We start from the raw sequence: 25,777 nt of genomic DNA, 5'->3' as shown, positions 1-25,777 counted from the left end.
ACTTCTTTCTTTGGCCAGAACTCTCTTTCTCTCTCTCTTTCTCTCTTTTTTTTTTTAGATAGGCCTAGTAAATTCATCTACATTGACCAACTCGTTTATCTCAACAATTCAATGAACACATTCAATGAACCTATTAATGGACTCACCTGAAAGGAATTTATGTGGCTGAAAATTGCATGCAGCAATGCCTTTGTCATTGGGATCTATAACATGCTATTAATAATAACATCTTAATGCCTATCATGTTTTTGCAAGTTATATTTGGGTTCTGGGGAAATTGTATGACATATTTATCATAGTTAAGGTAAAATGTTGGTCTAATTCTCTGATCTAAAGACAATTATACAGGCAAAAAAACAAAATAAAAACACACATGAGATGTGAACCTGGGATGCCCACATTCGAGGGCAGGTGCATTACCACTCACCCAACTGGGGGCTTTAGATAATGATATTGCCAGTTGGTCTTAAACAAAATAAACGATTTATTCATATTTTTTTAATTGCAAGCATGTATTCTTAGACGCTTGATGAAAATATAGTCTGTTTGTACTTCATATATGTAATTTTGGTCATTTTTGGTCTTTCACGTGACGAAATCACGAGGACTAGGCTTGGCTGAACCTTCTGCTGGTACAGTTGTTTCCGACAGACGGACTTCTCTGAAACCCCTGCTAAAGTAAGCCTGATGGTTACTTTGGTCGGATAAATTCCCATTTACTTAGCGGAGAGTGCCTCAAGTCACGTTGATGGAACGCAACTCTCGCTAAAGGTAGCGAGGCTTATCGAAATTAGCCCGGCTTTGCGCTTAGCGAGTTTGATGGAATACCCCTCTGGTCCTGCAGAGCCACTGTCCTGCATGTTTTAGGTTTCTCCCTGCTCTTACACACCTGATTCTAATGATGTGCTCGTTATCAAGCAGCTGAAGCTCGTCACAGGTTTGAAAATTGTTCGGATCAGGCGTGTTAGAGCAGGGAGAAACCTAAAACATGCAGGACAGTGGCTCTGCAGGACCAGGGTTGGGCACCCCTGATATAGAGGTACAACTACGACAGCATATTAGAAAAAAAAAGTTGGAGGAGGTGGGAACATTCAACGGGGTACATTTAGGAGAGGTACCTAGGTAGGTATTTATGAGAAAGAAAATATGATATTCTCTGAGATTAAAGTAAAAATGGAAAAATATACAAGAAAAAATAAAGAATTTGCTAGAGTATAAAGTATTTAATTTATGAGAAAAAAGTGAATAGTCTCCCAGATTATGGTGATACTTAATAAGAGAAAACACATTCGTAAGAACATAAATTCATAAATAACAAAACAAAATACCTGGATATTTTGAGATTGATGTGGCCAAAAAATAAAATTAGAAATCTCATAAATTTAACAAATTATAACACTATTTGTTTTTGTCATGGCAAACTTATATTTTTGTCTTTTTGATTACTCACTGAGAATTTAGTCAGAAACAAGGGCTTCTTTTTCACATCTTTCTCTGTTGTTTCAGCTGTACTGATGCTAAGTTTCAAGCACAAATCCATTTTCTTGTTTTTTGTCTGTCATTCAACATTGAAAGTAATCATGAATATGATTGCGTTTTTTGCATCACTTGACAGCCTACAGCAGCTAACGATTGCATTTATAATAGTTGGTTAGTACCCTATTTTTCAAGACTGACAAGCATGAGTTCCACTTCACCTCTGTCCTGGGGTACATACTTGGACAGGGGAATACGCAGATAAGAAGTGTTAGCTGTCACGACCTGGCCTGTACCTTAGTCACAGAAATGGTTGTAACGGTTTCCTGAGAGTCAAACTTTTACCGGCTACAGCACAGTGACTTGCAGAACTCTGTCCCTGTCCTTCAAGTTTCTGACCCTAAGAGACAGTTTGTTGTGGAGGTGGATGCCAGTGACGTTGGGTGTTGGACCCACCCTGTCCCGGCGGACTGCCAACGACCAGAAGTACCACCCCTGTGCCTTGATATCAAAGCAACTTTCCCCAGTGGACAAGAACTGTGACATAAGGAACCGGGAACTGCTGGCTGTTGAGCTGGTGTTTAAGGAATGGTGTCACTGGCTTGAGGCAACCAAGCTGCCCATGGTCTGGACAGGTTGTCAAGTATATCCAGTATGCCAAAAGACTGAACCCAAGACAAGCCAGATGGCTTTTATTCTTCACTAGGTTTAACATTTCGCGCTCCTCTTCCCACAACATCAAGTCTGACGCCCCGTCCCGGCGGTTTGTTGGGAAGACTCTGACACCATTGTTCCTGCTCCACGCTGGTAGATTTGCTCACCTGGGAAGTGGAGGAAAGAGTCCAGGCTGACCTGGAGGATCACAACCCTGCACATTGCAGCTAGATGGGTATTTGCCAGAGAACACCGCAATTTTGCATGTTCGCCATTGGTGCCCCGGTCTGTTCACAGATGAGAGCAGGTTCACACTGAGCACAAGTGACAGGCGTGGAAGAGTCTGGAGACGCAGTGGTGAACATTATGCTGCCTGTAATCACCCAGAAAGAAGGGTCAGTGATGGTCTCGGGAGGCAGATCCTTGGAGAGTTGCACAGACCTTCATGTCATAGCCAACAGTACCCTGACTGCTGTTAGGTACCAGGATGAAATCCTGAGAGCGATTGTCAGACCGTAGGTGGTACAATGGATCCTGGGTTCAGGACAATGCCCGGTCTCATGTGGGCCAGGTGTGTAGGCAGTTCCTGGATGACAAAGGCATTGATACCTGGCCCTGTCCACTGATTGACTGGCCCTCACGCTCCCCTGATCGAAATCCCATTGAGCACCTATGGGACGTTATGCATCGTGCATCCAACATCGCCACACATTGATTTTGGTTTCCAATGACCGTTGTTACATCATTTTGTTCTCAACATATTATACATAAACATCAGACAAGATTTTCAACTTGAATAATTAGTTCAAGATGCGTTTTTGAGCAGTGTAGATGTACAGTACTTCAATACTGTATAGTAGTTTATAGCTGTAGGTCTGTTGTGATGGGAAAGTAGTTCACACCGTAGACATGACCTTTGGTCTAGAAAACATTCTATGTCGTTGAAAGCTCCCTGTGACCAGTGAGTGATCATAGTTGACATTACTATATTTTATATTGTTTCATTGTGTGAAAATGTCTTTTACAGCATCAATAATTCATCACAGGAATCTCTTCACATCATGATCATCAATGATTATTAATGTAGACGTGATCAGCGGTAAGTTTTAGTCTCTGCTGAGCCGATAAGTTTCTCAGACTCAGCAGTCTGTCTGCTGACATCAGCATCTGAGACACTCACACGCATTCATTACAATGGGTCATATTTTGTTATTATTCTGCTACTCTTACCAATTGTATAATGGTGATTCTATTATTAATTGTTAAGCATTTCTACTATGACTGCTTTGTTGAAATGTATCATTTGTCTCACGTTGTTTATTCTGAAAACAAGGCATCTACTGTAAACCTGTCCACCCTGGTAGAGATCACTTACGTTAATTCATACATACTCTAGGAGGCATTCAACATCTCCCCGTTTCAGTAAAAGTCAACTTTCATTATAAATCAATGATGTTTTTTTTGGGGGGGGGGGGGGGGGGGGTTATACATACATTCATACACCTGCTGGACACATTAGTGAACGGAGTGCAGCAAACCGATACAATACAAAGTAAACCTCTTTAGTGTGATTTCACAGATAGCAAACAAAAACAGCTTTTAAACGGTTTCACTCCGGCAATCTGAAGAAAAACCAGCATCCAAATAGTTGGAAGGATAAATATCAAGTATATTATTCTGATTTTATCACACACACTTTCACGCTGCAACTCTGCTCACTGTTAATAAAGACTTTATTAATAACTCTTCCAGGTGGATGAGGTTTTAAACTCAATTAAAACAATAGTCTCTCTGAAACATTAAAAGCTCCTCAAATGTCCGAAAAGATAAAAAGTTAAACACAGATTGAATCTGATGTTTATGTTCAACATGTCAACATGAAGGCAGAACATTCCTCGGACGTAGACGTCCACTCAGTCTTTTTCAGTCCAACGACAAGAACCACATCATCCAAATGTCCTCCTGCTCATCACCGTCCACATCAGCAGGCTCTGCAGCCAATCACATGTCAGACCAGAGGATGGCCTTGCTACCTTTCTCCACGCTGACGACGTATGCTCCTGAAGGTGACCATGACACAGAGTTGATGGCAGAGCTGCAACCAAAAACACCAACAGGTCTAAGTGTCACTTAATTTGTCCATCAGTTATCAAATGCAATGGCGTAGCTCTCTGGAACTTTATACATAAACAAGTTATATATACTGTACATAAATAACTGTTCCATCTTCATGGTCATATATACATAGACACACAAACAATGTTTCTTGTTATGATTGCCGTTTTGGTCTCCTCTCTTGACACCACAACCCCTTTCGGTTTTCTCTTCTCTCACCTCGCAAAAATACTAAGTACAAATTAAAGTATGCAAAATCTCTAATCTCGATAGCGATACGATGGAACAATGATTTCACACTTTAAAAAAAGTTTAAAGTGAAGCAACGTTGAAAACATAATACTACATAATGATACCAAATGGACATAGAAAGGAGTTACTTAAAGGAGTCATAACCTGGTTTTATACGTATCCAGCCCCCCTTGGATCGCTTTGGATCAATTCGTAAAACTTATTAGGAAAAAAAAAAAAATTTTTAATCAAACATTGAGCTTGTTCTGACCCTTTTTCGTACCGCGATTTTATCACGCGAGATTACGCGCGAGGTTTTGACTGGTCCGGATGTGCATTGTATAATATGTAATGAGGCGCGCGTTGATTCGCCGCAGGAAGGACAGAGCCGGGGGGGCTTGCCTGCATTCAAACTCCAGCCTTTCAGGCAAGTTTCAACTGAGGTCAAACACAGATATGCATGTTTTAACAAGAGAAATTGCGATTTCCTGGTGATGACTCCTTTAACAAAATATTGTATTGATCACATCAGACCAAAGCATTGGTGAAAGTGTAACTACATTGTTTTGAAAAAAATATTGAAATGTAAAATTAATAAAAATGTAATGTTAAAAAAAAAAAATCATAAGGGTTTACTTCCAAAGAAAATGCAGGACTATAGAGCAACACAAATCGCCTGGCTTGTTCCAGTGTGTGTGTGAGGAGGGACGGAGTAGTTCTGTAGTGTGTCAGCGAGTGAGAGCTTCCACTCTTCACATGTTTTAGATTGGAAAGAGCAAAACTGCATCATTGACGAATGTTTGAATCAGAAACAGTTGGTGAGATAAAATGTGCAGGATAACATTTATGTAGCAATAATAACTAGTAAATGTATTTTCTTAATTTCTCCAGGACCGAAGACGTCGGAGCTTATTGAAACTAACTGGTGCCGGTACCCATCCCTACAGACTTCACTCTCTTGTGCGTCCTTCCCAAACCAAAAATATTTCCATATGACAGTTTTTTTTTATTTGGTGGAGAAAAGCAGCTCCTCCTCTATTTCCTCTGCATATTGTTGTGGGATCAGAGAGATTAATGACAGAAGGTGTATATGAACCAGAATGTGAAGCCTCTACAAACACAGATGCACCGAGTTCACATACTTAAATTTCAGTACTTTCTAGTACAGAGTACCTAGTATATGAGTACTTAATAATACCATTACAGTTCTAATGTTGAAAACATTCAACTCTTATAAGTATAATATAAAAAGCAGAGTTTGCAGTCGAGACAATCGTAAACCGTTGAACCTGCCGTCAGTTACACAGTTAAAATAAATATTAAAAGATAAAAAGCTCAGAGGAGCAGTTCGTCACTGAAAGGAGAATAGTGCTGGTCTACCTTTAAGGTCAGCCCACCTTAAGTGTTGCTGAGCCAGAGTCATGTCAAAAAATGACTTCAAATTCTCATATATTAGATTTCAAAGGAAATGATCCATAGTCAAACTAATTTCACTTTAGACTGACGTGTACATTTTAAAGTCAAATGCATCACTCTTGTGCATTTTTTGGAGTAACATTAAGTCAATGGAAAAACATTGTTCTCTTTAAACAATGTTGTGCTCTTGTAGTAGTTAATTCTTACTGAATCTGAATTCAGAGAGACGTTGGCTTGTATGAGATTTTAACAGATTTTTAGCGGATGGGATTCGAACAACCAATCTTCTGATTGGAGGATTCTGAGCCACAGCTGCCCCATTATAAGTTTCAGTAAATATTCCCGCAATTGGAGTTACAGTTTGCAGGTGCTAATCAAATTTGATGTATTTCTTTCCTATTTACCCATTTTGTTTCAAGTATTTAATTTCTTTATTTGTTTGTTCGCGTACGTCTCATTCATTATTGAGTGACTTATTATATGAAATGCCCGATCACGTTCACCGAAGGTTGCTTTTATTCTGAAGTCAGTTGTTACACGCTCTTACCATAATGCCTAGTACATACAGTACTGCAAAACAGTGCGCTGGCTGGTTCGACTGTTTTTCAAGTAGCTGGACCGCAGTAAAAAACACTGTGGACATGGACCCTCACTTCATGCTGTACACATAAATAACGGTTCCATATATTCTGGGATCAACCTGGTCCTTACTTGTGGTTTCGGTCCAGAGTTCGGTCCACTTTCCCCGTCAGGACATTCCAGATGTAAAGAGCGCCATCAGCTGATCCTCCGGCCACGTAGCTGCCGTCAGGACTGAACACAACAAACGAACAACACAAACCTGGCATCTCAGTCACTGCCAGACTCTACTCAAAAAACCCTCCTTTCCAGAGATCAGATTAGTTTCACAGACCTAAAAGATTAAGTTCACTCTCTTTTTGGAACAGAAAACCCAGAGTATCCCTCTTCCCGGGGTTCTCAAACTCTCCCTACAGGGTGTGTGTGACTACACTACAACAAGTTTCAAAGGGATACAGAAGGCATCAATGAAAACAGTGCATCTTGACACTTAAAAGTAGGTAATTTGGAAACTTGGAAATTAACGCATCACCAAACTGAAAAGGTCCCGCCCCCTTGGTTCAGACCTCTGTTCAAAGCCCCTCCCCCAGAACTCCAGACGAGTGCTCAAGATCAGCAGAGTGCAATCTGGAAGTAAGTTGACAGACAGACAGGCAGGCCCGACTTTTCTGATTGGGGTATTTACAGTCCTGCCAAGGCCACAGATGACATTTAATGTATTCATTGCCATCGTTAGGATTTCAAGTAATATAACAGAAAGTGTTTCTGAATAGATCCAACTACTCAACCTTTAAGAGTTTAAAAAGGGACAGTGTGTAACATTTTAAGCAATATATTAGTTAAAATCAATATCTTCATTCATAAATAGGTCTTCAAAAGTGTATAATTACCTCTGCCTTAAAGGAAAACACCACCGCATTTCCATACTGAACTATGTTCTGCTCTGATCTTAGACGAGGTGATACATACCTCCCTCTCCTCTGCGCGTGCACTCAATGGCTCTTGCGCGCACTCCGTGCAGCGCTAATTTGCTAGCATGTAGCTTGTCCCAGTATATTCCTTAGGATCCAAAGGGGGGGTGAAGTTAGAAGCGACCAAGCACTTCCACGTTGTTAAATACGGTTACGTGAGTAGTTACACGACCCAAGTTTGGTTACACAAAATGAAACATGCCAATTTTTCTAAGCGGATAACAAGGATAACTATATAGTATGGCGGAATAACAACTGGAAGCACTTCGACGTCGGCGCAGTAATATCATCACTCAAAACATGACGGGACTATATACCTTCTGCTTGTTTTCACAACCCTGTACGATGCACGTTATAACCATGATGTTTGATTGTTCACAAACTATCTTACTACAACCTGATGCTTCCTCAACTGTGCACAAACTACTACAGGTAGTGCAGGCGACGGCGTGCAGGTCACGTAGGTTCTATTGACGGAAGTAAGAGGGGGAGCGGAGTGATGATATTACTGCGCCGACGTCGAAGTGCTTCCAGTTGTTATTCCGCCATACTATATAGTTATCCTTGTTATCCGCTTAGAAAAATTGGCATGTTTCATTTTGTGTAACCAAACTTGGGTCGTGTCACTACTCACGTAACCGTATTTAAATAGGGACAACGTGGAAGTGCTTGGTCGCTTCTAACTTCACCCCCCTTTGGATCCTAAGGACAAGCTACATGCTAGCAAATTAGCGCTGCGCGGAGTGCGCGCAAGACCCATTGAGTGCACGCACAGAGGAGAGGGAGGTATGTATCACCTCGTCTAACATCAGAGCAGAACATAGTTCAGTATGGAAATGCGGTGGTGTTTTCCTTTAACCTGATTTATCCTCGTAAGCAAAACATTTCTTATTTGTATTTAAATTGGACGGGTAAGTCCTCAGGAGGCTTCCATGTGACGTTCAGAGCCAGCGTGAATGAAAGGAAATCACATCAGCAAAGGCGTATCCGGACGTACAGGGTGCACACATAGGACCGGCTCTCCCCCGCGGCAGACAGCCACTTTTACAGAATTTTCCATCCCCCCCGTGATGCAGCCCTTCCTGGATAATGGTGCGCCCACGTCCCGCTGTCCCCCCGGAGAGCGACTTTTACAGAGCTTTTCATCCGCATGTGGTGGACGTGCCGGATACGACCTCTGGCCTTTTACAGTCAGTGTTGTAGAGCAATACAAGCACTTGTAGCAACATTGGTTTGTGTTCGTTGTGTGTCTAGTTGTTAGCTGATGGCTACGACATCGTATTGGAAGGCTACCAAAAATCAACCAATAAAAACATGGCAACAAATCACTATCTTGCTGGAGGAGTAATTACTTCTACATGCTCACGCACCTTTGAAATATCACCTGTGAGAAAACTGGTGAAGCGGTGTTGGACGACATGTTGTCAGAGCTTCTTGCTACATAACAGCTACTGTAGTTGCAAAAAAGCGATACGCGAGAGAACACTATTCGTTTGAATGCAAAATACAATTTCACCACTAGATGGGAGTCATTCCTACACACCGTCTCTTAAAACAAAACATTTACTACAAAAGGAGGCTCAGAAGACTTCATGTTTCACAGATAATGATGATGAGTGCTAATAAGTTGTCAGATGAACCACATGGCGACTCAACTGTGTTAGACTTAATATCTAACCGGTTTGAAAATACTTAAACTGGCCTAAGCCTTTGCTGTGCATCACATACGCGTTGCTGCTTCTCGCCCATCATCTCTCTACTGAAATGTGATCTCCGTCATGCCGGCCTCAGCTCACTCAGACACTCGCGGTGGCTCCATTAGTCCGTTTATAAATAAACACAATATCATCTTAATAACTTGTCATTATTGCTGCTTATTACTAATGCAATACAAGCTGGATTTAGTGCCGTGACACAGGTCGATTATGTTTTTAACTTTCCAGAATGTGTCATAAGGACAAATGCCGGTTCAACTGATTTGCATAAATCAAACTGGTTTACCCCCGTATACGAACCGGACTGGTGAAACCGGAAACTCTAGTTGGACTCACCTGAAGGTGACTCTGGTCCAGTCGGCTCCACACTTGAAGCCCTGAGCACTAAAACAAACACACACGATTGATGTTCTGATCTGGGTTGGTAACAAGTTTTTTTTATTTATTATCAGTCACCTATAAGATGCCGGCTCACACCTGTCCCATCATGTGAACTCACCTGAAGGTCTGTCTGACAGCGTTGGCACGCAGATCGATGATCTTCACCAGGTCGTCTCTGGAGCAGGTGAGCAGCTCGGTGCGGTCGTGGTTCAGATCCAGAGACGTCACTCTACCCAGCAGCTCCAGCTCCTGGACGATACTCTCCGCTCTGACATGAAAACATAACACATCAGTAAATCACACAAGATAATCTAGTTGTTACACACGACATGGAACTCATTCTGGTATCAGTAATGAGGTAAACACAGCGTAGCGGTCTGTGGTCTCCCAGATGGCGTGAGGTAGTATCTTACATTTCATACAGAGACCAAACCAAACTTTGAGTAAAACCAGAGACTGTCCATGTACAAACCGTGTCGCTGCCGTATTTATACCGAGACGATGTTATGTTCAGTGTTTATGTAGCTGCTACGGTGTTAGCCTAGTTTAGCTCTGAGCGAGCCGAACGCCAAAACAAGCATTTTTAAAGTTATTTGCGTATCATCTTAACGGAAAAACTTAAAGCTATGGTCTACGATTTGAAAGGTTTGACAAAAGCAACTTCCACAACATGTACAAAGAAGTAATGGTGTTTATTTCGGCAATGAATGATGAAACATTACCGGCGTCTACACAGAGTTACAGTCATGTCAGATCAAATAAACAATGTGGTGATTTTCACAAGATTGAATTAGCTATACCAAGCAACTTCTACATGCTACGACCAACCAGTCCAAAGGAACCAGACTAACAGAGCTGAGTTTGTTTAAACTGCACCAATCAGTAGGTCCAACAGAACCCTGAAAAGACAGTTTTCTGAAGACAGAAAGATAGCGTACCTGATGTCCCAGAATCGAACCTTCTTATCAAAGTGTCCGCTCATGACGCACTGCTCCGTACACACAATGTCATTACAGCTGGAACCAGCAAACACCGTCTTCATACCTACACAATGAGACGGCAGCTGATGACTCAGCACAAAAGTGAACACAAAGTGCTAACTCATGACCACTAGATGACCTTCATGTCTGTTCGACAGAGTTTCTGGATAACCTGTCCCTGGTTGCTATGGAAACTGGTGAAAACGGTCCAATCACGTACAGACTTTGCTGCGGAGGTCCCACAGTTTGAGTGTTCGGTCGTAGCTCCCAGAGACAATTCTAGCGTTGTCCAATAGGAAGCGCGCGGACAACACCTTCCCACTGTGACCCGTCAACGTGTGCTGGAAAGAAAGGACACGGACACACACACATTTAGAGCCGGGCCATAATTCAATATGATAGTTTATCATCATTCTATTGAACCATATTGTGATGAAAAAGATGAAGTTATCATGATACAGTTGCCTCATCTAAATCCCTACATTGTTTTTTTGTGCATGAGACCTTGTTTTTAGAAAGTGTTTAATGTTCTCCATATGAACCAGTGTAGATTTTTCATAAGCTAGTTAACAACGGTTTACGTTCTGTATATGGTTGTGAATACATGAGGTACTAACAGGGAAATCCAATGGTGGCATTTACAAAGCAACATTTAACAACATTAACCCTTCAATGCATGAGTGGGTCCAAAATGACCCGGCTAGGTTGTTTTCTTGTAAATATATTGGTAATGAAAATGTATCATTTCATATTCCAGCTGTTCCACAAAAACAGGGTTTTAATTTCATTCCATTAACATTTTTTTTATTTACGTTTTATACTAACGTTTCAATGTTCTCAGATTTAAGACTGATGCCACCAACATGAAATTATGATGAAATCCTCCTCATGCGTGTTTGACATACAAGGCAGATTCTCTGAAGAGTGCAACCAGAGATAAACGAAGACAAGGAAAAGCTTCAGTCCAGTATCAAGTCAGAGATGCCACCAACATCAAACACATCCCAATGAGCAAGTACCTCTCTCATGACAAAACAATGGCTGGTCTGACTGACGGTCTGACTATCTTGCTGCCAAACCTCTAGATTACTACAGGGGATCCTCCAAGCGGATCATCACGTCTGCTCCTGGTCACACTAGGAGCAACCAAAACCAGCTCTTTGAAGAAAATAACCAGAAAGAAGCAGAGACACGGCTGGTCCAGCAGGCTGGGCTGGTAAATTAAAAAATGTTAATGGAATGTTATTAAGAACATGTTTTTGAGGAAGACATTGCAAAAACCAACATCAGGTTCATTTGTACCTACTTATGCATTCAAGGGTTAATGTTGTAAAATCTTGTGGCTTTGTAACTACCACCATTGGATGCCTTGAAAGTAGTTAAAATCCATGGTCCAGCTTATTCAGAAGCTGAGATATTACAAAACATGGAATTTAAAAAATGGCTGCTGTAAAACCTAAGATGGGCGCCACACACATTTGGGAAAATGCCCACATTGATTTTATGATTCCTTATACAATAACCCTTTTCATGTAAAGCTTTGTGGCCGTATCGTTAAATCTAATGAACTGTTAAAAGTGCATTTAAACTGGCTTATTGGTCTCAGTAGAAGAGTGAGATCAGCACTCAGACCCCGCCTCCTCAGCCTCACGCTCCATGCCGATTCATTCTGTTGGATGTCATCACACTGAGCCTGTAGGGTCTCTGTACCGACTCAAACTGTGACATCACATCCTGTCTGTCAGCAGTTCCTGGGACCACCAATGCACCACTAGAGCATGATGGGAGCACAGAGCAGGGGCTGCTGGGAGCCAAAATGGCTGACAGAGCGAGGTCTGAGGTTCAGACCTTTTACATTACATCACTGACCAGAAGACCAACGATAAGCAACCAGTCACCATGCCGCCCCAATAACATGGAAAAGTTGAATGAAATTTTTTTTCCTCAATAAACCAAACTTGTTCGGTATCTCCCACTGAAGATCTACCTGGACGTGTTCCAGGTAGATAAAAAGGTTCAGCGTCTGATCGTGAGAACTGTAAAAACTCACTCTCAGTCTGGAGTCTTCTACAGTCCAGATCCGACTGGCAAAGTCATTAGAGGCCGCCAGCAGGCATGAACCCTAAAGATACAACAGCATATATTAAAATAAACTCAACACGTCCACATTTTATATTAAAATCAACAGAAAATATTAAGTCCACAGAAGATAACAACCAAACATTAAATCCACAAAATATATTCATATAAAATCAAATTAATTAAAGAAACAAAACAATTAATGAACTACTGTCAGTTCTACTGGTTACATTAAAACAAACATGTCAATGTGATATTTCTGTTTTTCCATTTTAACAGTGTTTCCATACATAGACCCATGTGTGGCGCAGCGCCACAGAATCAACACTGAGTCCTCCAGCAGGAGGGGGATTCTGTGAACGTCTCATTTCTTCCTGACCTGAACAGGCTGCAGTACGTCCCCGATCCCAAACTGCTCGGCGATCGCTCACCACAATCTGTCCCTCATCTCCACATCTTTATAGTTTTCAGAGTGTCATATGGCGCTTTGCTTTGAGTGGCGTTTTTTAACGGACGAAGACCCCCCCCCCCCCCCCCCCCCCACCGCCGCCTCTTGCCGGCCGGCCGCCACTCCCTATATAATGCACTATACAGGGAGTAGGGAGTGATTTCGGACACAGCCTTAGAGTTTCACGAAGATGGGTTGATGGGTGCTCCAAAGAAAATATGTATTTAAATTTTTCCTTTATATCAACATTGACCGCTACATATTGATTTTATTTTTTCTAGCTAGTTAAAATGGGTAAAATCGCATGCAGCGCATACCACCACAAATAGAATCTGATTCTGTGGGAAACACTGAATAGATTTGCATACGTTCCTAAAATTCATTTTCTGCTTTGACATTATGGTGGCTTAAGTGTAGATTGACGAGGGAGAGAGAAATTTCGAAAACAAAATGTGAAAAAAGGGAAGTGGTCTGAATACTTTGTGAATACTGTATCTGGCCAAACAGGAGGTCAAACACAGCAAAGATGAAAGAACTTACACCGCTGTCGAACTCAATGCTGGTGATTCCAGCGTTGCTGCCAGTCAGAGCGCCTTTAGGCTCACAGCGACCTGAACACAGTACAAATCACACTGTTCAATTAAAATAAGATCCTTCACAAACGATGACTTCTGGGTTTTTCAATTAAAAACAATCAACCTAATAACAGGAAGTCTGTTTAACAAGTCATTAACATGCAGGGTGATAAGGGATGTACAATTAACACAATGACGTAACACTCAATGGAAACCAAAATCATCAACCTATTGAGGGCTGGATTCAAACTCGAAAATAAAAATAAAAAACTGAAATCACAGGCCAATCCAATTCAAGAGGATTTCGTCACAGCAACTTATAATGTGACTCAGTAGTGAGTTTGGCCCCTACATGACTGTTTGCACTCCGTCGGGCTGCTTCTGATGAGACGGCAGGAATGGGGGATCTCCTCCCAGACCTGGATCATGTCATCATTGAGCTCCTGGACACTTTGCAGCATTGGGTGCACCAATACACAATGTCCCATTGTTGTTCAATTTGATTTAGGTTCAGGGCACATGAGAGCCAGTCAATGGCATCAATGCTTCCTTCTACCAGGAACTGTCTGGCCACATGAGACAGGGCATTGGCCTGCACCAGAAGGTACCCAGGGAGCAACCCAAGGACCACTGCACCAGGAGGAAACCTTGGCCCACTGCACCAGGAGGAACCCAGGGAGAAACCCAGAGCCCACTGCAACAGGAAGAACCCAAGGAGGAACCCAACGACCACTGCACCAGGAGGAACCCAACGACCACTGCACCAGGAGGAACCCAGGGCCCACTGCACCAGGAGGAACCCAGGGCCCACTGCAACAGGAAGAACCCAAGGATGAACCCAAGGACCACTGCACAAGGAGGAACCCAAGGATGAACCCAAGGACCACTGCACCAGGAGGAACCCAAGGATGAACCCAAGGACCACTGCACCAGGAGGAACCCAGGGCCCACTGCACCAGGAGGAACCCAGGGTGGAACCCAGGGCACACTGCAACAGGAAGAACCCAAGGAGGAACCCAACGACCACAGCACCAGGAGGAACCCAAGGAGGAACCCAACGACCACTGCACCAGGAGGAACCCAGGGCCCACTGCAACAGGAAGAACCCAGGGAGGAAACCCAGAGCCCACTGCAACAGGAGGAACCCAAGGAGGAACCCAACGACCACTGCACCAGGAGGAACCCAGGGCCCACTGCACCAGGAGGAACCCAGGGTGGAACCCAGGGTGGAACCCAGGGCACACTGCAACAGGAAGAACCCAAGGAGGAACCCAACGACCACAGCACCAGGAGGAACCCAGGGAGGAACCCAGGGCCCACTGCACCAGGAGGAAACCAAGGAGGAACCCAAGGATCACTGCAACAGGAAGAACCCAAGGAGGAACCCAAGGACCACTGCACCAGGAGGAACCCAAGGAGGAACCCAAGGATGAACCCAAGGACCAATGCACCAGGAGGAACCTAAGGACCACTGCACCTGGAGGAACCCAGGGAGGAACCCAGGGCCCACTGCACCAGGAGGAACCCAGGGAGGAACCCAACGACCACTGCACCAGGAGGAACCCAAGGAGGAACCCAGGGCCCACTGCCCCAGGAGGAACCCAACGACCACTGCCCCAGGAGGAACCCAACGACCACTGCACCAGGAGGAACCCAGGGCCCACTGCACCAGGAGGAACCCAGGGAGGAACCCTGGGCCCACTACACCAGGAGGAACCCAACGACCACTGCACCAGGAGGAACCCAACGACCACTGCACCAGGAGGAACCCAACGACCACTGCACCAGGAGGAACCCAGGGCCCACTGCACCAGGAGGAACCCAGGGCCCACTGCACCAGGAGGAACCCAGGGAAGAACCCTGGGCCCACTACACCAGGAGGAACCCAGGGAAGAACCCTGGGCCCACTACACCAGGAGGAACCCAGGGAAGAACCCTGGGCCCACTACACCAGGAGGAACCCAGGGTCCTCTGCACCAGGAGGAACCCAGGGTCCACTGCACCAGGAGGAACCCAGGGCCCACTGCCCCAGGAGGAACCCAGGGAGGAACCCAGGGCCCACTGCACCAGGAGGAAACCAGGGCCCACTGCACCGGGAGGATCCCAGAGAGGAACCCAGGGACCAATGCACTAGGAGGAACCCAGGGTCCACTGGACCAGGAGGATACCAGAGAGGAACCCAGGGACCAATGCACCAGGAGGAACCCAGGGTCCACTGCACCAGGAGGAACCCAGGGGTCTTCATATTTGTCTAGTAACAGTTTATAGTGGACTTGACCAAGTTTAAGTCCCAGACAAGACCCATCAAACATGGACATCACAATTACTAAGGAGACGATACAACTGTAAGTGAACTCACCACCAACGACCTCCCACAGCTTCACCCTGCGGTCCATTCCGCCTGTTGCTAGGAGACGGGAGCCAGGGCTGAACCTGACTGCGTTCACCTCACCATCATGTGCTTCCTGAACACACACACACACACACACACACACACACACACACACACACACACACACACACACACACACACACACACACACACACACACACACACACACACACACACACACACACACACACACACACACACACACACACACACACACACACACACACACACACACACACACACACACACACACACACACACACACACACACACACACACACACACACACACACACACACACACACACACACACACACACACACACACACACACACACACACACACACACACACACACACACACACACACACACACACACACACACACACACACACACACACATTAAACACCGAGTGTGTAAACCCGGTTGGTAGCTACTAACAAAACCTCTGACCGCTTGAAGATCTTGTGTAAATAAGGAAGGCGCATAAATATTGCTCATCATCATCTGAAGTTACAACGATAATGCATTCTGTGCCCTGTTATGTTCACAATATACCTGTGAAACACGTATTTTACAGGACAAAAGATTATAAATATTGATCACGTTACGGTTGATTATTCGGCAATTCACATTTAAGCTTCAGATTAGGTTTCTTAAAAATGTGAATGGGTTAATTAAATCAACTTAATATCCTATGTTTTGTCTAGGCTACATGTTGAATAATAATAAAAGTAATAAATCACAATATTTTAAAGCATTTTCTTTTGACTTCTTGGGTGGAACTTTGGACAGAGGACACGGTGTTGATGGCATCAGTCACACCGCTAACAGAAGAGAAGAAAATCCTTGTCCTCAGCTTCACTGTGTGATGTATTGATCAGGGGCTGCTTAGAGGGCAGCAGGAGAGGATTGTTGATAGTCAGATCTTTTACTGCTCATTACTGACCAATGAGGCAACACCTGGGCAATAGCAGCTGGTAATGTTTCCCATTAGACCCACCTGATTCTGTATGAAACTGATAGATGCATTATGGGAACACCACCTAATTTATGATGTCTACCATCAGTTGGGCAAACGCTACGAGAATCAACAGGCGTCACAGGCGTTAAGATGCTGGCAAAACCCACATTAACATGCTCATTCAGTTGCAGATTAACTGGTCTCCGTCAAACCCTCAGTTACTTACAAACATGTGTAGAGCTGTTGACGGGACTCGAACCTCCACACAGCCTGACGGGGCCTCTGTGGTTTCAGGTGAAGAGCTGAAAGAGTTGGCAGGTCGACGTCTGCTGGGGGAGAGTAGCACAGTCACAAACCAGTCTGCTCAAACCAGTAAAACCAGTCAAATAACACACATTATAAAATCTGATGAATCAGTGTTATTGACCGATTATCTGCTTATAGGAATGTGTTTTCCTACACTGTAACAAGTGTGTGTGGATGGAGCATTGAAGTTGTTCATTTTTTCTCATTTAGGTGTTAGCTATTCAATTCCATGCTGCAGGTAAGGAACATAACTGCTGAGCTTGGTCTACATTACTTTAACATGAAGTTGGACGTCACAGTTTTTAACTTGGACTTGCGGTGGTTTGCGGTCAAATAACGTCCTAACATTATTTTTTTCTATCTGCCTTTTTTTTGCCTTTATTGATCGGACAGCTCGAGAGTGAAAGGGTGAGAGAGAGGCAGACGACATGCAGAATTGGCCGCCGGTCGGATTGGAACCAGCTGCAGTGAGGACTTGGCCTCGGCACGTGGCACACCTACTCTACCGACTGAGCTTTCTGGCGCCCGACCGCTGATTATGAATGTTGTTCATAATCAAGAATTTGGTTTTTGACAGTTTGCTGTATATTTACATTCACTTGCAGCCATTATTTCAGGTTAGTTTTTTTTTTAAACATTTGTAACATGATTGAAATAAATAAATCCAAATACCATTAAATTATTATCACTGTCCACACACGTTTATCAACACAATTCCAATTACTATATGTCTGCATGAAAGTAATTGTTAAATATTTAAATGAAAATATTGTTTGTTTTCATGAACGGCCGAGGTGTGCAGTACTTTAAATGTTGCTCTCGCAAAGAATTGTGGGTCGGCGTGATCTCCTTTCCTTTCGTATAGGAAGGTCTGTTGCATCCTATGCTAAAGGAGATCTGAAAGGAAGGAGCTCCTTTCCTTTGCATTTCGAGAATCCGAACGGCTCTTATCATGGCGGCCACTTGTTTACTTCTGGGTCACTTCTTCAGTTAGGAGCCTTCCTCAGAGAAGGGGCTGCGGTAGAATAGTCCATTTTGCTTCCTTAAAGTGCCCACACCTCAGCCGTTCATGAAAACAAACGATAAGTGCGGGATACTGTGAGAGACTCAGTGGATTTCATACATACTTATAACATGGCGGCGCGCACAGACGCAGCGGCTAGGAGCTATCACAACCAGCATAGCTTTTGCACTCTATTGGTGGTATTGGGCATCATTTTGCACGTTCTTGGGGCAGTGGCACTGCAATACAGCCACTCTGAACTCCTGCAAATAAACACTGGAGTACACCATCTGCCAGCCGAGTACTACATCCCTCCCGAGATCATTGGACCACCTCCCGAGGACCCCGCAGCAGCAAGCCGGCGAAGGAGGCGCTGTGAGCGGCGGCAGAAGAGAGGCAAGCGGGCTGGCGTGTGGGCTGGGCTGAAGGCTAACCCATTCAAACCACCGCTCCCTACCATCTTCCTCTCCAATGCCCGATAGATCCGCGGAAAGATGGATGAGATACGGCTACACATGGCGGCAAAGAGGATTATCTACAACTGTTGCTGCATGATTTTCACAGAAACCTGGCTGGACAGCACCTCTCCGGACGCTGCTATCGAGCGACGCACCGCCTACAGAGCCGACAGGACTGCGGACTCTGGCAAAAAGATCGGCGGGGGATTATGCATCTATACTTACAACTCTTGGTGCACCAACGTGACCGTAGTGAGTAAACTGTGCAGTCCGGAGGTAGAACTCATGTTGCTAAAATGCAGACCGTTTTACTTACCGAGGGAGTTCACTGCTGTTTACATCTGTGCTGTTTACATTCCACCAGATGCTAATGCCAAGCTAGCGCTAGCACAGGTCCACGACAGCATAAACGACAGCTTAGTAGCTCACCCGGACAGTGTTTTTATAGTAGCTGGGGATTTTAACCATGCTGACTTGAAAACAGTTCTTCACAAATTCCATCGTAATGTGAAATGTGCTACTAGGGGAAACAAAACGCTGGACCAAGTGTATACTAACATAGCAGATGCATACAAGCAGGGGTTGAAATTAAGCTGTTTTACTCGCCAAATGCGAGTAATTTTTGTATTTGTCGAGTAATTTATGAAGACCACTCGCCACTCTGGCGAGTAATCTAAAAAAATAAAAGCCCATCATATCTTTCTTGTGTAGAAGCTTTTAATGTGAAGCAGCAAAAACAGGAAGTTGTGTGTTTTGATCAGCAACTTAACATGTCTCCCGTCAGTTCTGGGATGGACGCCTCTCATTGGCGGTTAGGTGTAGGCATGAGGAGTGAGGAATCAGGGTAAGCCAATCAGAGGCAGAGTAAGGCGGGCTATCCCAGATGATCCCGCGAAAATCAACACCACTTCCCACACTTGTTCATTCATACTTTGTAGACCTTTTTACCGCAGCCTATAAACTATTTTTTCCCGATTTAGCTACTCCATTATGTGGAGATTTCTTGTGGGGGGGCAGCCCCCAAGAAAAAAAACGAGGACGGAGGAAGAATCGACCGACAGCGTCTCAGCGCCCACCTCGTCTCAGTCAAAACCGGCGAAATATTATGTTCGGAAATTTAATGAGAAGTGGCGCTACACGGTGTCGGGTGAGGCAAGAACTCTCTGACTCCGACAGAGATTGAAGTGTGTTACAAATGAAATGAAAAATGTTTCTGTATATATACTGCTAATAAATATTGTGAAGAAAAGAGACTGCGATTAGTATGATTGAAAATCAATTTAGACAGACATACGAAAAAGTAATTCTAACAAATGGCAATTTAATATTTTTGTCTGGTAAAAAATCTGTTTGTCTAGTAAAAATGTTCATCTACTCGCCAGTTGTCTGGTAAGCCAAAAAGTTAGTTTCAACCCCTGCATACAAGGTTCAGGTCTACCCACACCTGGGTCGGTCAGACCATCTTTCTCTGCTGTTACACCCACGGTATACACCTAAGATTAAGAGCGCTGGGTCTATTACCAAATCAATGAGAACATGGCCAGAAGGCGCCATTCCTATGCTGCAGGATTGTTTCCACCACACGGATTGGGATGTATTCAGAGAGCAGGGCACAGACACTTGTGAATCCATGGACGAATACATCTCCACTGTGCTATGCTACATCAACTTCTGTGTGGATAACGTTACATCTTGGAAACATTTTCGTGTGTATCCGAACAGGAAACCTTGGATGACACACAGTGTAGAACAGCTGATCCGAGCCAGGGACTTGGCATATAGCTCTGGGGATCCTGAGGCATACAGCAGAGCCAGGGCTGCACTGAGGAAGGGCATCAATACTGCCAAACAACAACACAGGAGGCGTATTGAAGCCTGTTTCAACAACTCGACGAACTCCAGGCAGGTATGGGAGGGCATCAAGGCCATCACAGACTACAAGAGCAAGGCAACAGTAACATCTCCCTCAGATGGTGCCACCCTGGCTGAGGACTTAAACAACTTCTACACCCGCTTTGACAGGGAAAACACAGACTCTGTGCTGCCCCCCATTCCTTCCTCTGACCCTGCTCCAGTCCTGAGCTCTCATGAAGTGAGACGTGTCCTCCGCAGCATTAACATCAGGAAGGCAGCCGGGCCGGACGGCGTGCTGGGCCGGGTGCTGAAAGACTGTGCTGCGGAGTTAACGGATGTCTTCACCTCCATCTACAACACATCACTGTCTACATCATGGGTCCCCGCCTGCTTCAAGGCAGCCACCATTGTTCCCATCCCCAAGCAGTCAAATGTCACGTGTCTGAATGACTACAGACCTGTGGCACCCACCCCCATTCCCGCCAAATGCCTTGAGAGACTGGTCATTAAACACATTAAAGGCGCAATACCACCAACACTTGATCCACACCAGTTTGCGTACAAGCAGAACAGGTCGACTGAGGACGCTATTGCCATTGTGCTTCATTCACTACTGGAGCATCTTGAGCAGAAGAACACCTATGCGAGACTCCTCTTTGTCGAGGCCTTTGGCCTTTCAAACTCCAAGCTAAATTACATCATCTTGGACTAAACATCTCACTGTGCAACTGGATTGTGGACTTCCTCATAAACCGAACACAGAGTGTGAGAGTGGACAAGTACACGTCCTCCACCCTCTCAATCAATACCGGGGCTCCCCAAGGGTGTGTGCTCAGTCCTCTGCTCTACACCCTGTACACACATGACTGCTCTGCTTCTTCTCCCTCCAATCTCATTGTTAAATTCGCCGACGACACCACAGTGCTCGGACTCAACAACAATAATGAGACGGATTACAGGACTGAAGTGCAACATCTAGCAGCATGGTGTGTGGGTAATAATCTCATACTGAACATCAAGAAGACCAAGGAGATTATTGTGGACCCCCGCAAAAAGAAACAAAACAACCACCTTCCACTCTCTATCGGCAGCGAGGCGGTGGAGGGTGGCGCACTTCAAATTCCTGGGAGTGACCATCACTGAGGACCTGTCCTGGGGCCCTGGGGCATCAACACCGCCTCAGCAGTAGGGAAGGCCCAGCAACGGCTCTACTACCTGAGGCAACTGAAGAATGCCGGGATCCAGAAACAGCTGATGGTGAACTTCTACAACTGTGCCATCAGCAGTGTTCTGACGTACGGTTTCCTTGTGTGGTTCTCCAGCTGCACTAAGGCCGAACAGCAGGCACTCCAGCGGGTGGTAAAAACAGCGGGGAAAATCATGGGGACCATTCTACCAGAGATCAGTACCATCTACACCTCCCGCTGTCTGAAGAGAGTGCGTAAGATCCTGCATGACCAACACCACCCGGCCCATCACCTGTTCCACCTGCTGCCCTCAGGTAGAAGGTACAGGTCCTTATCTGCCAGAACCACCAGAATGGCCCACAGCCTGTACCCTCAGGCAGTGAGGCTGCTGAACAGTGCCCCCCTCCTCTCTCTCCCCCCCTCACATGGACACTAACCATACTCCATCTTATAATAACTGTGAACTGGTCTCTGCATTGCTGCAGCACACACTATACTACCTCACACTACCTCTGACAATGTACTCTGGCGTCCCTTGTGTTTTTGTCCTTTTTTCGTGTACATGAATGATATGCCTGTGGGATTCTGCACTATTGCACATTTTGCACTTTTTGCACTATGCACTTTTCACTATGTAAGGTTGTATGCTCCAACGGAATTTCATTGTTATTTATGACAATGACAAATAAATGGATTGATTGATACGGTGTTTGTTTCACTTCAGAGATTTTGGGGACAGGGAGGCAATTGTATGGGGGTGATAGACGCAGCTCATGTTGTGCGTTTTCCACGTAATGGTCTCACTGTGTAGTGTGCCTTACATATTTGGGCCAATACCAAAAAATTAAAAGACAACCCTTTTCAATGTGGCATCAATTTCAACATTCTGTGGGTATAAAAAGCTGGTATCGTCAGTAAGTCATTCCAAGTTCATCATTCAAACAGCCATGAACACACGATGTCACTTAACAGACGAGGCGCGCCACCTGGCCATAGTGCGCCTTCGGGTTGGCGGCAGGCGGTCAGATGTTGCTCGTGAACTTGGAGTGTCTCAAAGTGTCATCAGCAGACTTGCATCAAGACACAGAACTACTGGCAGAGTTTGTGACAGACCCAGGAGTGGAGCCCCACGAGTGACAGACCGCAACGATGACCAGTACCTAAGGACCTATGCAATCAGACATAGTTATGCAACTGCCACACTACTGCAGGCCTGTTTACGAGATGTGAGGGGTACTAGGGTCAATTCCGCCAGCACACCCCCAACTTTCTGTTCATGGATGATAATGCTCCACCACATCGTGCCAGAATCGTCACAGCTCGACTTCAGGAAGTCGGAGTGCCTCATATGGTATGGCCAGCAATGTCCCCTGACCTGAACCCCATAGAGCACGTCTGGGACCAGCTGAAGCAGAGACTGGATGATCGTACCCCAACCACACGTGACCTGGCAGAACTGCGTGTAGCACTTGTGGAAGAGTGGAACGCATTGCCTCAGAACAACATCATGAGGCTAGTGAGGAGCATGAGACGTCGCTGTCAAGCTGTCATTGCGGCAAATGGTGGAAACCCCTGCTACTGACATCGTCAATTTTTGTTATTGGGGGCTATCCTTGTTATCCTTGTTAATTTTTGGGGTAATAAATAAACTAATGAAAATGGTGTTTCTTCTCATTCATTATTAGTAATATCAAAGGGAACTTTTACTTATTTCATTTAAATTCCGACCAAATAGGAAAAGCACTCATGTAAATAATATCCCTAACTTATTGTGAGTAGTGTATTTCAATCATGTTACAAATTTGACAAAAACGAAACTAAAACCACAAATGAAATGTAAATATAGCAAACCAACCACATGGGGACGCGGTCAACTTTTCCTAAATCCTTTTGAGTTCTCCTCTCGCCTTTCCTTAACCTCTTGACGTTTTACTCAGAGGTCAGGTTAAAGGAGTTATGAATAGGAGTTCTCTGTTAGTTTTTTTGACTAGTCGACTGCAACCAAAGACTATTCCACAGCGGCCATCAGCCCGTTTTACACTGCCTTTTGGTTGTGGGAGTATCACTCCTTTATTCCGCCCGGTTGTCAGTCAAAACGCTACCGAGATGGAAAGGCTTGACAGAATATTACGCCTCTGAGACAGCAACGGAGGTCATCACAGAGCACATTAGAGGCGAGGCGGAAAAGACGTGACGTAGTGAATACTTGTTACCAGGGTGACGATTTAATTAACACAAAAGTGTAGATCCAAAGAAGATAAAACGCTGGTAGCTGCTCGTACGAGGCCGCTGTTATACGCATCCAGACGTCTCACTCGTTCCATAAAGCCAGGGTGCTATCTTAACGCAGACACCGTTGTGGCGTTACGCCGCAAACAAAGTTAAACTCTCCAGTTCGCGGCATATTTTGACTTGCCTTTCCGCCATTATGGTGGAATCATCTATAAGGGGCTAGAGGGTCACATTCATGAATGTCAGTATCTTTGAGTAGATTTGCACATAAATCATCTCTGTACTGAAAACCTGCTATGGATTCATGAACGTCGCGTAAACCTCGGATTTGATCGCAGTGTGCGTGTATGTTCATGAATACCAATCAATCACAAACAGCAGCTCCCGCTGGTCAGCAATTAGCATTAATCAGTGTCAGCGCCTACACGCTTTCTTAAATCAATTATTAAATGATACCACTGTATAAGGTGCTCCACTATATATTTTAATTGGCATGTACTTTGTGACAAATCACTTAATATAAACAGCTCCATAGCTCCACTTTAAGTGACGGCTCCACAGCCGACTTGTAGCAAAGTTTTATATTATTGGGGGATTCAGCCGGCCGTCTTCACTGCGGGGAAAACAATCCTTCCTGTGCATGAGCATCGAGTGTGCACAGAGAGGAAGGGGCGGTTCACAGAGAGGAAGGGGCGGTTCACAGAGAGGAAGGGGCGGTTCACAGAGAGGAAGGGGCGGTTCACAGAGAGGAAGGGGCGGTTCACAGAGAGGAAGGGGTTGTTCACAGAGAGGAAGGGGTTGTTCACAGAGAGGAGGGGGCTGTTCACAGAGAGGAGGGGGCTGTTCACAGAGAGGAGGGGGCTGTTCACAGAGAGGAGGGGCTGTTCAACGACAGGTCCGAGAGAGAGCGGAGGGGGGTCCAACTAAAAAGGGCCATGATATGAGCCTGGAAGACATTCAAATTGGGCTGTAAAAAGTGTCAAATACAAACCCATACTTTCAGATAACATGTTTCTGTGTCAAAGTAACATGACATGCGAAGTGCTGTCCTGCACAGCCTCTCACACTTGACCATTTACCAGGTGAAGTCCCAGGGTTTAAGGCCTTAGGGGGTCGTGGGATTGGGCCAGAGATGCTCTTCACTAATACTCCTCCCTACACAGTCTGCAGAGACAGATGTTGGTTTAATAGGAGGGAGGAGGGGGATGGTTGATGACAAAGCTGTCTGCATATACGTAACCTGACTCCAGATCAGCTAACAGCAATGGTAGGTAGTGTTGGCATGATCTATCAATGACAAGGTGGCCATGCCTTAAAGCATATCCAGCTTTATGGTCTATTTGACTCTAAATAGACTTCCATGCAATCAGACATTTTTTCCCCAACCATTCCCGCCTCTTGATGGCCAGTAGAGAGAATGCAGCTATAAGGACCTTCAGCATCGGCTACACTTTTCATAACCGGAGACAACTCCTGGTTTTGGGGGGGGGGGGGGGGGGGGGGCTTTAGTTCTCTTTGATTTAGTGAGCTAAATTTTAATATTAGTGAGTATAGAGGATTAATGTAAACCAGCCTCAGAATCTACAGACAGACATTTAGTCAGCATTTGATTGTGTTTAATAGAATTATGAAGCTGTCAATCAAAGAGCTGACAGTGTGAACAGGTGAACACACACACAGTCCTTCACCTGGAGAGACGGGGGGCGAGTCCAGGCTGGACACACTCAGACACGCTGCAGATAGACAGACACGTAGATAGA

The 25,777-nt window shown here is 44.9% G+C and overlaps 1 protein-coding gene across 5 annotated transcripts in view; it reads right to left on the bottom strand.

Moving 5' to 3' along the window:
- Nucleotides 1-3,845: 3,845 nt before the first annotated feature.
- atg16l1 (ATG16 autophagy related 16-like 1) overlaps nucleotides 3,846-25,777 on the bottom strand; it is a 31,210-nt gene continuing 9,278 nt past the window's right edge. For 2 of the 5 annotated variants that reach the window (XM_084019956.1, XM_084019957.1), the window contains 11 exons: nucleotides 25,706-25,750; nucleotides 17,204-17,306; nucleotides 15,980-16,085; nucleotides 13,586-13,656; nucleotides 12,569-12,640; nucleotides 10,739-10,859; nucleotides 10,477-10,582; nucleotides 9,657-9,806; nucleotides 9,494-9,541; nucleotides 6,604-6,705; nucleotides 3,846-4,225 (listed from right to left, as the gene is read on the bottom strand). In XM_084019956.1, coding sequence (XP_083876082.1) covers nucleotides 4,132-4,225; nucleotides 6,604-6,705; nucleotides 9,494-9,541; nucleotides 9,657-9,806; nucleotides 10,477-10,582; nucleotides 10,739-10,859; nucleotides 12,569-12,640; nucleotides 13,586-13,656; nucleotides 15,980-16,085; nucleotides 17,204-17,306; nucleotides 25,706-25,750 — 1,018 coding nt within the window. In that variant the 3' untranslated portion in view covers nucleotides 3,846-4,131. The remainder of the gene's footprint in view (nucleotides 4,226-6,603; nucleotides 6,706-9,493; nucleotides 9,542-9,656; nucleotides 9,807-10,476; nucleotides 10,583-10,738; nucleotides 10,860-12,568; nucleotides 12,641-13,585; nucleotides 13,657-15,979; nucleotides 16,086-17,203; nucleotides 17,307-25,705; nucleotides 25,751-25,777) is intronic. The other 3 variants (XM_084019958.1, XM_084019959.1, XM_084019960.1) reach the window with 3 other exon arrangements.

The sequence above is a fragment of the Eutrigla gurnardus genome, assembly GCF_963514095.1.
Source record: "Eutrigla gurnardus genome assembly, chromosome: 10".
In the NCBI taxonomy this organism is placed as follows: Eukaryota; Metazoa; Chordata; class Actinopteri; order Perciformes; family Triglidae; genus Eutrigla; species Eutrigla gurnardus.
This window is presented reverse-complemented; position numbering and strand designations above follow the sequence as displayed.